Source organism: Rattus norvegicus, chromosome 15, assembly GCF_036323735.1.
Source record: "Rattus norvegicus strain BN/NHsdMcwi chromosome 15, GRCr8, whole genome shotgun sequence".
Taxonomy (NCBI): domain Eukaryota; kingdom Metazoa; phylum Chordata; class Mammalia; order Rodentia; family Muridae; genus Rattus; species Rattus norvegicus.
Window position 1 is genome coordinate 41,370,093 of NC_086033.1, and position 18,059 is coordinate 41,388,151.

At 46.5% G+C, this 18,059-nt stretch overlaps 1 protein-coding gene across 6 annotated transcripts in view; it reads left to right on the forward strand.

Moving 5' to 3' along the window:
* Window positions 1–15,457, forward strand: part of Wdfy2 (WD repeat and FYVE domain containing 2) — a 125,710-nt gene extending 110,253 nt beyond the window's left edge. For 5 of the 6 annotated variants that reach the window (NM_001415102.1, XM_063274283.1, XM_039093327.2 and 2 more), the window contains 5 exons: window positions 3,030–3,135; window positions 6,159–6,260; window positions 7,207–7,337; window positions 9,014–9,122; window positions 10,483–15,457. In NM_001415102.1, the coding sequence (NP_001402031.1) occupies window positions 3,030–3,135; window positions 6,159–6,260; window positions 7,207–7,337; window positions 9,014–9,122; window positions 10,483–10,512 (478 nt within the window). In that variant the 3' untranslated portion in view covers window positions 10,513–15,457. The remainder of the gene's footprint in view (window positions 1–3,029; window positions 3,136–6,158; window positions 6,261–7,206; window positions 7,338–9,013; window positions 9,123–10,482) is intronic. The other variant, NM_001107269.1, reaches the window with a different exon arrangement.
* Window positions 15,458–18,059: the final 2,602 nt, after the last annotated feature.

The following is an 18,059-nucleotide window of genomic DNA, read 5'->3' on the forward strand; positions in this document are numbered from 1 at the left end:
GTCTAAAGTCTGTGCAAGAATGTGATAACACTCCGTAGCCTGTGACCAAGGGTCTGTTCTTCACGTGACAGTATTTTAAAGTACTGGTACATGCAATTTCTCTCTTGAGGCTCTGGAGCCATCCTTTGTGGAAGTCTGTCTTGATCGTCAGACAGACATCAGAGTAACAGGAAGGATATTTGTAGTCTATAGAGATTTAAGGGCTTGATGACTGGTGTGTTGCACACAAGATAGCCCAGACTGCCTTGGACTTAGTATAGCCCATCCCAGCCACAAACACAGTGCAGTTCTCCTGCCTCAACCTCCCCCTGCTAGGATTACCAGTGTGAGCCACTACCTGGATCCTTTTTGTGTGTGTGTGTGTGTGTGTGTGTGTGTGTGTGTGTGTGTGTGTGTGATGTTGGATTTTGAACCTAGAGCCTCACATATACCAGTAGCATTCTGCTACTGGCCCTAGCACAGACCCTGATTCTTCAAATAAATAGTAACATGGACTGCAGCTGTGTGTAGTAACATGAGCTGCAGCTGTGTGTGGTAACATGGACCGCAGCTGTGTGTGGTAACATGGACTGCAGCTGTGTGTGGTAACATGGACTGCAGCTGTGTGTGGTAACATGGACTGCAGCTGTGTGTGGTAACATGGACTGCAGCTGTGTGTGGTAACATGGACTGCAGCTGTGTGTGGTAACATGGACTGCAGTTGTGTGTAGTAACATGAGCTGCAGCTGTGTGTGGTAACATGGACTGCAGCTGTGTGTGGTAACATGGACTGCAGCTGTGTGTGGTAACATGGACTGCAGCTGTGTGTGGTAACATGGACTGCAGCTGTGTGTGGTAACATGGACTGCAGCTGTGTGTGGTAACATGAGCTGCAGCTGTGTGTGGTAACATGGACCGCAGCTGTGTGTGGTAACATGGACTGCAGCTGTGTGTGGTAACATGGACTGCAGTTGTGTGTGGTAACATGGACTGCAGTTGTGTGTAGTAACATGAGCTGCAGCTGTGTGTAGTAACATGGACTGCAGCTGTGTGTGGTAACATGGACCGCAGCTGTGTGTGGTAACATGGACCGCAGCTGTGTGTGGTAACATGGACCGCAGCTGTGTGTGGTAACATGGACCGCAGCTGTGTGTGGTAACATGGACCGCAGCTGTGTGTGGTAACATGGACCGCAGCTGTGTGTGGTAACATGGACCGCAGCTGTGTGTGGTAACATGGACCGCAGCTGTGTGTGGTAACATGGACCGCAGCTGTGTGTGGTAACATGGACCGCAGCTGTGTGTGGTAACATGGACCGCAGCTGTGTGTGGTAACATGGACCGCAGCTGTGTGTGGTAACATGGACCGCAGCTGTGTGTGGTAACATGGACCGCAGCTGTGTGTGGTAACATGGACCGCAGCTGTGTGTGGTAACATGGACTGCAGCTGTGTGTGGTAACATGGAATGAAATTGGTGAAGGACCAGATCTTTATGATTTTTTTAGGACCTTTCTGAGAAGTTTCTTGAGAGAGTCTTGATACTGAACATCTTGAAAATTATATTTTTTCTGAATAGTGATTCGGTGTGAAAAGTCAAAATCAATGGTGCTGCTAAACCAGGGGACTTGGCTTAGACAAGAACACTGGCTGTCTGTGCAAAATAGTAATGAATAACCCAGTTTAAGGAATGGAGCTTCCCTCAAGTGATTTCCCCTATCTCTCTCCCTTAAAAAAAATCAAGGACGTTAGTCAAGTTCATATGAAGAGCCAAACATAGTTCTGCAGTCACACTGCCAGCTAGGCTATAAGATAAAACGTGTCTTCTTCCACTGCACGCAGGCAGTAATGGGGACATCAGAGAGCAGCTGCAGCCGAGGAGCGCAGCCAATGCTGTAGTGTCTCCGTGGACTTCTCAGATTCTATAAAACAGAAGCAACCACCTCCTTCCAACCACCCCGGTCTGGGACCACTTGGCATTCTCCTTTCTGAGGTGTGCAGTAGGGCTTCCTGGGCTAGATGCTCAGTGGCCTTGATGAATGCAGGAGACTGGACATTAGCCTCTCACTAAAGCCAGTAGGAGTAGACAGTAGGAGAACTTTCAAGAACATCAAACGGTAGATTTTTCCCTCCACACTTTTGGGAAATTATTTTTCCATGTAATATGTATAATGTCCACATAGAGTAGATTCCTCATTGCAGTTTTCAAATGAATCTGTTCTCATTTTAATATAAAAATAAAGTAAATATTGTATCAGTGTTTTAAACCAAGGTTCTTTGGTTTCCTCACGTATGTAGTAAAAGTAAGGAGAGGGCCTGGGCAGTGAACCCTGATCCTAGCACCTCAGCTTCTCCAGTGCTGAATTACAAGTCTTCATTACTGCAGCTCACCAGACCAGCTGGCATCGTCTTTATTACTAATTTTTTATTTTATGTATATGAATATGTCACCTACCTGTTTATCTCTGCACTGTGTGCATGCTTGCTGCTTGTGCAGGCCAGAAGAGGGCATGGAATCCCCTGCAGGTACAAGTGGTTGTGAGCCACCACGTGGGTGCTGGGAATCAAACCTATTTCCTCTAGAAGAGCAGCCAGTGCTCTCAACCACCGATCCATTGCTCCAGCCCCTTAGTTACTCATTTTAACTCATACTTACCAAGATAACTAACTGATATTTCATGGGGCTAGAGACAGTTGAGACCTGTCTTATGCAAGCATTTCAGAGACTAGCAAAGCAAATGCACCAGAGTTTCCCCTGCAACATGAATATTTACTTACAGGAGGATTAAAAAGATGTTACACTGAAGTCAGCAATCATCCCTTATTTGACTGTTGATAACTGACCAAAAGTACTTTCTCCTGGGCCTGGGAAGGCTAAGGTAACACCTAAACTCATTTTAGGTCTCACCATTAGCTTGTCGGACGAAGGGTCTGTAAATCTCCCTAGCTACTCTTGGTGTTGTCTGGCTATTGATGGCTTTCATGGTGGTGTCTGCTGTGGAGCCTGTTACTTACTTTGCCAGAATTGCTCCAACCCTTGGTTTCTTTCACAGTGACAAAGTCCAGGCCCTCTCCTATGCGCAGCACACACGACAGCTCATCTCCTGTGGTGGCGACGGTGGCATTGTCGTCTGGAACATGGATGTGGAAAGGCAGGAGGTAGGTGAGGCCTACAGGTCTGCCTCTGCTCCTCTCCTGCTTATTTCTATAATGAGTAAACCAGGAAATAAGATACACTGTATTGTGTTAGAAAAATCCCACGGAAGGGTAGTTTGGTTTTAATGGAAATACATATTTTTGTGATTGTTTGTCATGTTCCAAACAGTCCCCAGATATGAGACTTTGTCTTCTTAAGCACAGATTTAAATTTTATAATAACACTAATTTAAAGTTTTGGTTTTAGTCTCTAAGCATTTTAACAGCTAATATGTTTACTGAATATTCCCTGAACATATAGTTTAAAGTTAACCATTTTCTATCGACCTAGAATCATTCAGGGTAAACCTTCCCTTTGACAGTAGCATTCTTGTCCTGTATTCCTTACAGGGTGTGAGAATTAAAGAGAAAAGCACACTTTATAAAGACAAAAGGAATTTCCCCAGGTTTTCTGTCCATTCACCCAGCCTCATCCCAAGAGGGTCACTGGAGTTAACCACAGTGTAATAATGCCCTCAAATGCTAGGAATTAAATGCTTAGGAAGACTACAGCTTTATTTTGTGGAACCATAAATCCACAGGAGTTTTATTAGCAACTAATTAAAATGATCGTTACTGTAGGAAGCAGAGAAATGTAGAATGTTGCTCTTGCAAACCACACTTGGCCCCACCCATATCCTGGCAGAGGATCGTGGCCCATGATCAGAGCCCATGCCCAGCAGTCTCCCCAGAACTAGAGATCGTATCCTGCTCGCTTTGAGTTGGGTACAGTCACGTTTAGCTTTTGTGGACTTCTTTTTAATGGAAGAACAACCCAAAGGAATATAGCAGTGCTGTTTCCAAGATGAAAGTAGGTGCTTGGAGCCGGCTTTGAGCCATTGTGACATGCATGTATATGAACACTGAGCACTTGTCGATGGGTTAAGATCTTGCTAATTGGAAGCGCTGATGAGCAGTGGGAACTAGTCCATCCATCTTTTGGAAACACCATACTTTATAAGCATCTGGGAATTCCTAGTATGGCGGAGGCTGCGGGGTGCTAACAATAATGAAGTTTGTTCTAACCTGAAGTGCTGCTGACAGAGTTTCTAGAAAGTTCCAAGGACTATTAAATGGTATAAATAATGAAATCCCAGTCGACACTAGTAAGACAGAAAGTCAGTGCTGGCTACTTTGGAAGGGATGCTATTACTAGCGTCAGAGTCGGGCCTGCACGTGCCGTTCCTGGGAGGTCCGTGGGCTTTGCAGGCAGAGACACACAGGAGTAAGAGCAGGTGAGTGTTGGCTTCTGTGGTGGGTTGGTACTGATGGGAAAGTAGCAGCTGTCAGGTAGGAGCTGTGGATGAAGGACAGTGTGGGACTGGAGTGGGAGGACCATGTAGAAAAGAACAGGTCTGTGACTCAGGATACCACTATATTTACAACATCTATAACTTCACAAGGACACTCCATGTTGGCAAACATCCATCCTTCTGTTTTTCTCTACATTTACAAAAAGTCTGTTAACACAAAATGGAATCAATTAAATGTATTGACTTTTTTCCCCTGAATGTCCTAGTCTTAGATGCCCACTATGATGCATTTGACACCCAGATGTGTGTGAGTGTAGGTGTGAAGGTGTGAGTGTTATGTGTGGGGCATATGTATAGATGTGTGAGTGTATATGTGGTGTATGAGTGTATGGTGTATGTGTGTGGTGTGTGTGAGTTGTGAGTAGGGAGGGTGTATATATATGTGTTGGGAAGGTGATATATAAACATACATGTGCATATCAAATATTTATATATATTTATATATATATTTACAGTATATGTATATATGTATGTGTTTGTATGAGAGTATGGTCTATGTGTGAGATGGGTATCTATATGAGTAAGTTGAGTAATCTATGAGATATGTGAATGTGTAGTTTATATGTAACACGTGTATATGAGTATGTTTGGTATATGTCTGTGACTGAGTGGTAATATGTGTTAGTTGTTTGTGTATGTGAATATGGCTGTGTGTGCATGCATGTATATTTTTTATGATTTTGTATGGTGCATGTGTGTATATATGTATGTATTTGTATATGGTTGTATGTACTGCATATGTGAGAGGCATGTGTGTATGTGTGAATGTATAGGTGTGTATAGTGTATATGTGTGTATTTGAACTTAAGCAAGCAGTGTTGTACCACAAGGCCAATTCTGTTTCCACTTTCTATACCAGAACCATTTTTGAGTTCCTCCCCAACCTGCTATAGCTCAGTGACAGAATGCTTACTTAACAAGTATGAGGTCCTAGGTTCAATGCCCAGTACAGCACTCACACATACCCATGCAGCAAACATGTATGCATATGTACACACGTGATATGTACATAGCATGCATACATACATAAGATCTGCTAAGGAACACTTTTAAGCAAAACATGCTTTTTAAACCCATCTGCCTTATTTAGACTACTTATGGTGAGGAGCGTGCATATATATGTAATGTGCACTTAGACATCATAGTGTGTAATTAGAGAATAGGCATTGAATTTCTCAGCATGGTGGTCAGGAGCCTGCCGAGTATGACCCTGGCACCCCCTCCAGTCTCATCTCTCCAGCTGTCTTCCAGGTGTGCACAAGTCGCACTTAGACCCCGCTTTCCCCATCTCTCCTCCCTCCCTGCTTCAGGTCTCAGCTCACTTGCCCTCTACAGAGAACCCCAGCCTGTGTCAGAGCCTCTCTTAACCTTGCCAGAGCACTCTGTGTCCCTTAGGCTTTTAAACTCTTAGACACTTTGATTACTAATAATATTTTCACGACCTCTTCCCAGGCAAATGATAATCTTTATGATTCTAGGTTCTGTCTATCCACCACTGTATCCCTTCCTCAGGGCCTGACAACTAACAGACCTTCTGTAACTACTTCTGAGACTGCTTGAGGAATCAGCTGTTTCTGACGAGTGTGTCCAGATCTGGAAGTGTAAGCAGTGCCTGTGGTTCCTTTGTCCATGCCACTTCTCACTGTGACTTGCTCTGTGCTTTTTTTTGCCAAGACCCCTGAGTGGTTGGACAGTGATTCCTGCCAAAAGTGTGACCAGCCTTTCTTCTGGAACTTCAAGCAAATGTGGGACAGTAAGAAAATTGGGCTGAGACAGGTAAGTGGCATGCGCTCTAGTATTGGAAGGGACTTAACCTCGTAATTGTGGAAGCAGTATTCTTCCCGTCATGGGAGCTGTCGTGGAGTAAGTGATCTCACTCCTGTGACACCTCCATGTCTACTGCAGCCCCTCCCTAGTAGATGGGTTTCCTAGAGGTGTCTTGTAAGTACTGGAGCAGTAGGTACAGTTTTAAAACTCTAACAGTGTCTACTGGGGGACACCTTAGTAGTAGAGGTGTCACATTAGCTCAAGTAAGTTCCCAACCATGAAATTACATGAGCATGTTTACTTCTTAATTAGTCACTTTTCCTCCTTTTTTCCTCCCTTCCTTCCTTGGTCTCAGTTGTTTAAGATCTGTTTTATGACACAGCATTTGCAAAATCTGATTCTATGGTTCAGTTTGGTCTTCCCCGTGAAAACCAAATGTTAGGTCACCCAGGTTAAACACTGCTAAAACCACAAAGATCTGGCCACTGGGGACCTCTCCTGTGTAGCTCACAGCAACAGCATTTGAAGAAGATGGAGATGGGGAACTTTCCACAAGTTCCCTCTCTGACTAAGACCAAAGTCAAAGGGCGTAGAAATCTGTGTGCCCTTGGTGGCTTTCAGGACACTGACACATTGTATGTTTATGTGCAGTGTGTGTCTGGTATCTGTCATGTCTATGTATTACGTGAGTTACTGGGGATAACTGCACTCTAATCCTTTAGCACTTTATAGTTCTGTCTATTAAATATTCTTCATCAAATATAAACTAAGCCCTTCTACCTACGACACAATAAGTCCCAGTTTAGGTACCAACACTTGGTCGCCTGGCATCAGCTTCCTCGTGCTGGGACTGTAAGACTGTGCTATCACGGCCAGCTCTGGGGCACTCTGTTAGTTTATGAGTGTGCCAGCACTGCAGCCAGAGCCATGGCATCCTGTCTCCCTCTTCTCCCAGCACCACTGCCGGAAGTGTGGGAAGGCCGTGTGCGGCAAGTGCAGCTCCAAGCGCTCTTCCATCCCCCTCATGGGCTTTGAGTTTGAAGTGCGGGTCTGCGACAGCTGCCACGAGGCCATCACAGATGAAGAGTAAGTCCCACACCATGCACCCTCCAGGCTATGGACAAAGCCCAGCCTGAGAATTCCACTCCAGAGGGATTCCACCTGCCAGGCTTGCCGGGGTACAGTATAGACTGAAATGTCAGTCAAAGGCCTGTGTCACCAGACAGTCCCGTGAGGCAGGTGAGGAGGGGGTGCTCAAAAGCAAAGCTGTGGGCTTTCTCATTGAGACTCTCTGGGGGAGCCACGGCCAGGACTCACCTTGGTGCCCCGGCTGGCGTCTTTACAGATACTGGATCGGTCAAGGGTTCCAGCAGTTGTTAGTTTCCAGGAAGAACGAAACTAAAAACTATCTGTTTTTTCCAAGATGGAAATAGTCCCAGATGCCCTCCTCTCTACTGGTGAATTCAACCTGGTGTCCTGAGATCTTACCTCTGATTTGGGACAAGCAACTCTGTGAGAATTGAAAATTACCCCCAGACACTAACACAATAATAGCACAGAGACAATTTGCCGCTAGTGGGTGCTGGCAGTCTCCAGTCCTCCCAGAGCTCTGTAGCATAGTCAGATCACATCACCCTGTCGAATACACATCAAGATGTCCTTGCCGAAGTGGTTGTTCATGTGCACTGATTATTTGCCTCTTGCACACATGATGAGATTAATGAGAGTTCTGATCATTAGAGAAAACTGCAGGGGCCTTAGAATCTTCATCTTATCTAGACAGATCTGAGTCTACGAAGTTTCAAGCTGAGCGGAAATCATTTACAGCGGTTATTGTACTGCTGAAAGTCTTTCCTGTAGATGCTACTACAGCGACACCTTCTGAGAGCTCGCAGCAAGGTAGAGACCCTGGACCATGATGGGGCCTGCCCAGCTCTACCTCTGGTCTTCTCCTCTTCTCTAGCAAGCATGCTAGACCTGCCTGTCAAGGCAGCCACCGGGCCTGACCAAAGTTGGCAGCAAAGCCATAGGCCAAAGAACACAAAACAGGCAGTGCTGAATGTGTGTTAAGATATTTATGTGGTTTGATATACACACACACACATGTATAGGTTACTTATGGAAGCTTTAGAATACTGTTTTTAAAAACTCGTATTTGCAGTTACACCGGGGGAAAGAGAAGGAAGCGTCGATGGCCTTCAGTTAGACAGACAGACAGACAGCGCTGTCACTTTAACAAGCACTTTAAAAAAGAAGCAGGCCAAGCCAGCGTAGAGTCCTTCCTCCTAAGCACAGACTTGGCAAAGGTACTGTGGTCTTTAAAAGCCTTCTCCACAGCACAGGTAGAGATTTTCATGGATGCTGTTTCCTGGAGGATTTTTCTATTCTGGAGGCCAGAAGAATCGCTTTACCTTGTCATCCTTGTGAAGTCAGAGCCAGTGAGACAGTTCAGTGAGTAGAGGCGCTTATGCCTAGGCTGACGAAATGAGTTCAGCCTCTTGATCCCACGAGTTAACGGGAGAGAATCGACTCGGAGAGCTGTCCTCTGATCTCCGCTTGTGCACTTCTGCTCACACTAACACGCACAGGCAAGCTCGCATACAAAGTCAGTAATCACATCATGTTACTGACCACCAAGGAGTGAGAGCAAGAGCGTTTCTAACAGCAAAGCAGTCATCGGCCATTAGGCTGAAACAATCCCATTTTATCCTGGATCCCTGTCCTCCATATGTCCACTCTTACTCTTGTCTTGCTCCTTCCAGACGCGCACCCACAGCCACCTTCCATGACAGCAAGCATAACATTGTACATGTACATTTTGATGCAACCAGGGGATGGCTACTGACTGCTGGAACTGACAAAGTGATTAAGGTAAGATGCCATTTTGTTATACCTTCTGCTGTGGGCCTTGAATGCAGATAGTAGATCAAGAGTGTGAGGCTTTGTTCAGGTTATCCCTATAAGTGAGCACTGGGAGCCTGTTGCACCCACCACGCCAGTGCACAGGGTAATTTACTGAGACTGATCTTTAAAAGGCCTGGCTGTGGGCTGCACACCTTCAATCCCAGCACTTCAGAGGAAGAGGCAGGTCGGTCTCTGAGTTTGAGGCCAGCCTGATCTACAGAGCAAGTTCTAGGACAGCCAGAGCTACACAGAGATACCTTGTCTCAAAAAATAAATTAAAAAAAAAAAGAAGATGAAGAAGAAGAGGAGGAGGAGAAGGAGAAGCAGCAGCTGCTGCTGCTACAGAAATAGTTCGGTTGATAAAGTATTAGCAAGAACCAGAGCGCATCCCTAGAACCCACATTTAAAAAAACACAAGTGTGGGGCTGGGGATTTAGCTCAGTGGTAGAGCACTTACCTAGGAAGCACAAGGCCCTGGGTTCGGTCCCCAGCTCCGAAAAAAAAAAAAGAACCAAAAAAAAAAAAAAAAAAAAAAAACCACAAGTGTGGGCAGAGACAGAATCAGGTGTGCCAGAAGACTCAGGCAGTCTAGCTTAATCAACGAGTCACGGGTCTCAGTGAGAGATGCTGTCTCAAAAAAAAAAAAAAAAAAAAAAGGTTGTTGGCTCCTGGGGAACAATGCTTGAGGTTATCCTATAACTGTCACACACTAGAGAGTGAGTCCCGTGTGCAGAAGTCACAGGAGTGACATGTGAGCACTAGCGATTGGGACCCACAGAGGGAGGTGTGCTGCTCTCGAAGCTCTGTGAATGGTGGTCTTGAACTGGATGTTGGTTGGAAGGCAGACCTGGAGTCAGTCACCGAGTAATGCATAAGCCTTTTTCCTGCCAAGCTTAATTACTCCAAGAGTGCCTACCCAGGCCTGTGAAGTCTGTGGCAGGCCACAGTGGAGACCCAGGACAGAAGGGTGGACTCTGTCACCTTGTCCTCTTTGGAGGCAGCAGTAGGATGACATTGTTAGAAGTGCTTTCAAGCAAGCTTCAACCAAACTTGGAGGCCTGGCCCTTCCTTTTTGATGTCTTAGAGAATTGTTTGGAAGGTCACCCGGGTGTGTGCTGGCTGCTCTCTCCCTCGGTGGATCTGATATGCCTTTCTTCTCCTTAGCTGGAGCAGCATGACAGCAGCCCTTATGTAGAAGTCAGGTTAGTGCTACGTGCATTTGCTTGATAGCTGGGAACAAAACCAAAACACCTCTCTGAGCATTGTTCATCATCAATCAGTACAGTTTGATCTTAATTCATCCTTGGCTTCTCTCTCTTCTTTGCAGTTGTGGGACATGACCCCAGTGGTGTCATGACTCTCCCAGGGACTAGGAGATGATAGTTTTCACTGAAGAAGCACTTGAGTCCAACATCTTTACAGGAGGAGTAAAGCATCCGTGTGAGCAAGAAGAGAGACTGAAGGCTCACAGCGAATGTGTATCCTCCCTCCACTGCTACCGTGCACTAGTGAAAGTGCATTCCCTCCTGGGACTCTCCATTGTCCATACCACAGAAAAGAAGATATTTTTTTATCAAATGGTTTATACAGCCTGGCTGTGCTGCATTGTTTTGAGTATATTGGAAAACTGTGTAGATGTTGAAGCTTCTGTATGTCAGCTGTCCGTTGTACTCATTGCTTTCTGTGTCAGAAAAGAGAGAGAGAGAGAAATATCTGTTGAAGGGATTGTGTCCTCGTAAGCAGTCTCCTTGTTTCCACCTCAGCATGTCCAGTCGGTCCTCTCTTTCCGTGATCTTCCTCCACTGGCCTCGCTTGCCTCTCACTTGTCACAGTGGACGATCACAGTTTGTTCCAGTGTTTTTCTTTCATGGCCTGGAGTAAGAGTTGGAGAACCATGTATGTCCGGTACTGGCCTCTTGAGTCACCTGTAGGGAAGGAGCAGTGGTTGTCGGAAGTCCCTGAGCTCTGTTTTGGCTTTCTCTGCCATCCACATTAATTAGAAATGCTGTAGAGGCCACTGCTGCCATCAGCCGGGACACAGGTCCTGTAACGAGCCTCCCCCGCGTGCCTGCATCTCTCAGAGCTCAGTGAGAACCTTCTGAGCCTGCTGAGCTTTGGACTATGGAGATTTGTCTTGTTTTTAATTTTTTTGTAACTTTCCTTCATTCACAACATGAGAGAAAAACAGAACTGTCTGTGCTCCAGAAGGACGTGTCCTGACGTGCGTCTTTCTACCTGGCATTGCCTGTATATGACATTAGAAGCCTGTTCTCTTCACCATTCATAATTTAGTTTCTCTTCGAGAAACCAGGTATTTAAGCATCTCTATGTTAATGTGTACTTCTATAAGGCCAGCATGTGATCTAAACAGAGGTACTAAGAGAGGATCAGAATCCCCCAAAGGGAATCCGTCCAGCTTGATAAGGTACAGTAAGGTCTCACTTTGGGCTATCAAGATAGGATTAAAAGGAGTAGCAAGCCTGTGCTGGGAAGCTGGCCGGCCTCTCCAAGCCCCCAGTCAGGAATGTCACGGCATTGCCAGGTCAGAGGCTTTCTGGGGAAGCAGGCTGATTGTTCGCCTGCCCTCTCCACGCCAGCCACACAGTGTCTTGTTCACTTCTGACCTGACACGTTGCCTGGCACTAAGTACTTGAAGGAGACACAGTTCTCCTGTTACTTTTGTTCTGTTCCTACAGAAGCAGTTCCTTCCATGTCATTATTGCTTCTCTTTGTAGCGGAAGTAATAGTCGCTATACTTGGATACCAACCACCCCTAGTACTGGCGACCCAGAGTGCCTCACACAGAAACACCCCTGGAGGCCAGTGACTGATGTGAGCGCAGAACTCTGCCCAGGAAGCCATCACCACTGTGATTTAATGGCCTGGCCCAGGAAATGCCACCTAACTTCAGTCAGGCCACTTTAACTGCTAGGAATTTTTTCTGCATGGTCGCTCCATCACAGAGCTTTGAAGATGAAATTAGAGCTAAAAGATTCAAATATCAATGGTGTGGTTGATTGCTAGAGTCTACAGCCACTTGGCAAGTTGTAGAGAACGGTGTGTGGCAAATCACTCTAAAGTAAGTCTGTCTGAACTGGACCATGACTGCACAAGGGAAGGAAATACAGTATTAAGGAAGGGGAGGCTCTGTCTCCCAGCAAGCCTGTGTGGAGTCCCAGTCCTGCATTCAGACCTTCAATAGAACGTCTTAACACTGTCAGGTGGCCCTACACACCATTCTGGTCTCATCCCAGCTACGGACCATCCCCAAGAGTACCCAGAGATGGATAGTTGACAGTGATGAAAATCATGGGTGTATACCACAGATTGGCCAAGGATTCCGTGACTCCGCCCTTTCCTCTCTCCTTACCCAAGTGGCTGTTGATGGAAAAGAATGTATCAGAAAGCCATATACGCATGTGATACTGTGAATTCCTCTACTTGCCCGGTGTCTCCATTAACGCATAGAGAAATGCATGCTGGTGCTGACAGGTGTCCAGGCATAGACCTCGTCCATCAGTGCGTGGCTCATTTCTCTCCTGGGTAAAAAATGGCAAATCTGTCATCCCCTTGGGTTTACGCTTGACTTTTCTTGCTGTACTGTGGAAACCACAACTCCAGTACCAGTAGTGAGGACAGCCGTGCTGGGAAGTGGGGAGAGCCGCACAGGAGATGTTCTTCCCAGTTGGTGGGAAGAACATCTCTCAATCTTAGTTTTCCAAAGGAAGGTAATTAGTGAGCCACCTGGGCGTCTCCACCTTAGCAAAAATGGTTTTAGAATAAGTACTTGGAATTTTGTATCATTTTATAAAAGGTCAGCCAGCATAATGTGTTTCTCGTTTAGTTGTTTGAATTATTCATGAAATTACAAAAATTACAAAGTTGGGAGGAAACTTGAGGTCTCAAAAGTTGCAGGTTAGTCAGACCAGGCAGTTGGCAGAGATGAAGTGTAAACAAGAGAATCTCAAAGAACATTCAAAGAATAACGGCATTTGCTATACCAGTGGCATCGTGAGTAGGCGAAGGGCAGGAAGTCTCTGGACTTGGGTATGATACTGTTTTGAGCAAATTTGACATAACTTTTGGTGCCTGCCTGTGGTTGTGAGTGGGAACATGTCCCATCAGAAGGCCGTGGTGCCACTGATCTGTGTGTTGGCCCCTCCCACATTAGTCCCTACCGACCGCCCTGCTGGCTAAGGGCTGCTCCTACAGCATCCGTCTTTGTGATGAGAGGCATCGCCTTAACAGAATCTCAGAGTTATATTTTAAAAGCATACTATATTTTTGTTTAACATCCTTAAAAGACTTGAATTTGAGCTTTAAAGCAGGAGTAGCTCTGTACCATGTGTCACTGCAATGCACGGATATGCACTAATGAAGGGCTTTTGGCTTTGTCTTTTCATACTGTTTAAATACATATATATTTGTATATAAGTGAGCTTGTTCACCAAGATCTATATTTTAAAGCAAAAGAAAAGCATTTTCCAAAGTGCTCTTATTTTTCTTTCCCTTAAAATAATGTTGGGTTGAGGTGTGTCCTCAGCATCCCATGAAATGACCCTGATGTTAATCAGTTTGCTGCTTTGTCAGGCTGTAAGGTCCGACCAGGGAAGCCTGTGTGCTCCTGGAAGCTACAGTTCATCTTGACAGCCAAGAACTACACACCAACCCTCAGGGGTTTAGGTCTGCATTTTCTCCTTTTAACGTTGTGTTCCCACCAAAAGCCTCAAGGCTAGTACGGGCCTGGGGCCCTCCCTTGTACTTCCCATGCCAAGGCCTGTTGACAAAGATTTTGAAAAGATGGTCAGATCTCGGTGTGAGACATGGATTCAACCACAGTGCTTACAGTCCCCTCTAGACCTGTGAGTGGAGTGCGGTTCTGTGACGGTGTTTATTACAGGACTAACGCACATTGACCACTGATCATAGAACTGACCTCACTTAGGCAGATGAGAGACACTGTACTGGCAGATCAGACAAGTTACTCTCTGGTCTTTTCCATCGAGGGCTCTGTCTTAGTCAGGGTTTTACTGCTGTGCACAGACATCATGACCGAGGCAACTCTGATAAGGACAACACTTAATTGGGGCTGACTTACCGGTTTAGAGGCTCAGCCCGTTATCATCAAGGTGGGAGCAAGGCAGCATCCAGGCAGTCATGGTGCAGGAGGAGCTTTATGTCTGCATCTGAAGGCTGCCAGCAGAATAAGGATCAGGGTCTTAAAGCTCACACCCATGGTGACACACCTACTCCAACAGGGTCACACATTCTAATAGTGCCACGCCCTGAGCCAAGTATACGAAAGCCATCACGGGCTCAGTGGGTGTGGTTTTAGAAAGATGATGAAATTGTTGGAACCATCTAATTTAAAAGATACCTCAAAGTATTCACCTTCAGGGGTTGAGACTATCTGACCGGGGCGACAATGTTGAGGAAACTTAAATTGGTTCAAAGGGTAGATTTCAAATCTTATTTAAAAATACAGCTTTTTTTTCCCCCCTCTTGGTTCTTTGGAATACATGAGAGGGTCTTTTTTAGGGACAGCAGTTTAAGTGCGTTGTTCCTGTATAGGTCTTGTCATTTGGATGGGTCCAGCCTTCCGTTCATAGCATGTCATTGTGAAGTATGAACCAAACCACTTACAATTACCGTCGGTCTGCGTGTGCTTCTGTCTCATGCCGTTTGTCTTGTCTTGCATTTTAAATGGCTTTCCCAAGGTATTGTCATTTGGAAAAGAGAAAAATCTCACACAACAAGTGTAAAAACTGTTCCTAACTGGACAGCAGGGAAGGTGTTAGCCCCACAGTGGTGCCTGCCCATTGCTGAACTGTAACCAGGTACTTTGCACAGCCGCCACCCAGGGCCCACATCTGGATGTGGCTGCCACAGGCTTGTTACTGTATGGGTGTCTTTTTCCAGAAAAATCAAGAATTAGACTAGGCAGGGACTCAGCTAAGTGTTGTAAGCCTGAAGCTAGAAGCCAGAATGGGTCTCTCCTGTGGTAGTTCTAGCCACACCCTCTGCAGCTGCTGTGCCCTCTGCCACTGGACTCCACCAACCGGGCCCACCTCTCATGACTCTAGCCTTCTACATGTGCTGAGGCGGTCCGGAGTGAGGATGTTCTGGGACATTAAGATGACTGACTCTCCTGTGCCGCTGCTGCATAGCCATGAATGTTTCTCTCTCCTGTCTTCCCATGTACTGCCCTCCAGCCTTTCATGTGTGTGTAGCCATTCCAGTGTACGGCTCTCTGAGCAGTGGCCTCTGTGGCTTAAAATAAATGGCCGAACACTTGCCTACCATCTCGGTCTCATCGTTGTCAAGTGTGATCATATAAAAGCAGTAACTCTTATTGCTTCTACCTTTGTGGGTTCTGACCATCAAGAAGGGATGGGGTAGTTTCCAGGCCATTCACCACCCAGCTACGTAGACCTTGAGAAGAGTTGCCATCTCAGGTAAGCCACTATTGACCAGCCTGAGGTTAGCATGTGGGCTGCAGCCATGAGTTTCTCATTTAATGTAGGGTGCATTCTCCTTGCATGGAAGAGTTTCCAAGTGAAGACCCAAGAACTTGAGGAAAAATAGTCAGGAATCTCATTGGCTCTTGAGGTAGACAGAGTCAGAAACCGCGTTGAAAACTCTAGAGGTCCATTTTGTAGAGAAGCAATTAAGTACGGGGAAATAAAGGTCTCCTGTGACCAAGAGTTAGGGAAGGGTACTTCCTAGTGCTCCAAGCCCCTGTCTCTGTCCTGCCTCAAGGTACCACCCATGCCCAGCACAGCAGGAAGCCCAGGTTTTCCTCGCACAAGAAAGAAACAAGGCCATAGACACTCAGTTTTGGCTGTGCCCACGCCACCCCTCATTGCTGTTCATCTGGCCCATACCCTCCAAGCAGGTCTCTCCAGGGATGTCACCTCCTCAGTGTTCCCTGGCAGTCAGCCAGTCAGCATCTGAATGTCTCCAGCTATGGGGAAGAGCAAAGTGCATTCAGTTTACCCGACAACCAAGAACGTGTACAGCAGATTGTAGATGCAGTGGCTGGCTTCATCCAACTCGGAAGATGCTCTTCAACTAGGCCCCATTCGAATGCCCCTGTAGGCACATTGTCCTCGCAGGCATGCACAGCCAAGCAGTGCGCAGCCTTCTGCCTGGGCACAGAAGCAGCCACCCAGTGATCAGCATGTCCACTCAAGAGTCCCCTCAGACTGACAGGGTTAGTGAGAGATTTAAACATGAAAAACCCTGGCACCTCAGTGCTCTGTCATTGTCCTTGATAAAGGATCCTGCTTTCAGTCCACATCTCTGGCATTTCCCCATCGCTGTTGGTCCTGCACTGGGTGTGGCCTGGCCCATTTCAGCCCAATTGTGAATTTCAGTAAACTCTTTGTCGATAGGCCGACACAAAGTAGGTCTGTGGACCAGCAGGTAGCAACCAAGGCTGGATGGCAGGGTACGTCCATTATCCTACCCAGTACACACGGGTCACTCAAACACGTATGGCTGCTGTCAGTTTATCTAAGCCGTTCAGAACTGTTTCTGAACAGGTGTTTCTCCAAAGGCCCTAGGTGTAGCTGGGTTTAAAATGCTATGTGTCAGACAGGGAGTGTTTTGGGCCCCTATGTTCCCCAGGTATCTAGGCACCTGAGTCAGCCCATGCCTAAAAGATCACGGTTCTTTCCGCAGCTGCCAGTGACTTGCCCACGCTTCCCCAAGGAATTCCAATAAACTCATTGGCTTCCCCCCAGGCCCCTGCATTGGCTGTTCTTCCTAATGTCCTAGCCTCTCTCAGATCCTGGCTGTGGACCTCATGAACTGTTGGCATTTGCCTCTTTTTAGGGAAGAATCCTCCCATTTTCTCTGTGTCTCCTCCACATGCGTGAGAGGCAGCATTCATGGTGCTTGTTCTGCCTACCCCTGTTCATTAGTACCCAGAGCATCCCAGATGCATGCGGGACCCAGGTGCTCTTTGCCTCCGTCAGACCTCGGAGCAGTGTCTCGAAGTGGAATATGTTGGGGATCAAGACAGATCTCTCAAGAAGCCAAAGGCAGAAGAGAAACAGGGAGCGGGAGGCAACCAGGACCCACAGATCTCAGGATTCCAGAGAAAATTCACCTAATCTAAGGCAGGCTCGCATTTTCTAAGCTACAAATAAAAACTTGTTTGTTATGGGAAACTTAGGATATATTGAGTTTTTTAAAAAGGAACTTCTTACAGGATTCCTAAGACCACAGATGGTCACTACTGGAGTCCCCATCAGCCCTCTAGGGCCTCTAGCCAGATAGACACCAGCAGAGAGAGGGTCTTCGTCTACTCTCTTGCATGGGGACAACACATGGTCAACATGGCCAATTACTTGGCCATCAGATCCCAGCAGAGGAGTTGGTGGATAGTGTGGATACATGAGTCAGTGTTGGCATTTTCAGGATGGCAAACTTGCAGTTTCAGATGCTGGAGACCTGGGTAAGAGGGACCAAGTTCTCCCATGAAGGAGGAAGAATTGAGAAACTCACAGGCCAGAGGCATGTGACCTTCCCTAGAAAATCTATTTCTACACACCCCAGGTGAAAAGGGTGATGGCATACCAGAGAAAGGAGCCCACCGGACCCAATGAACCAGCAAGTTCAGTGGTATTAGATGCTGGAGCATGAGAACTTACTGAGAGCTATATTACAGATGCCCTCCACCCCAGTAACTTAATTCATATATGCTGGGGCCTGAAAGACACTCAGAACCCTTTCCTTCCATGGGGAAGTGTGAATGGAGCCAGTCTTGTGAGGGTCTCATGTAGGTAATCACACCTGCTTTGACTTCTGCCCAGAGGACAGAGCTCCATACCTCATCCCCCTAATGTCCAAGAATGTCCTTGTGAACGTGACAGGAAGCTGTCACTATCCTAGTCTGAC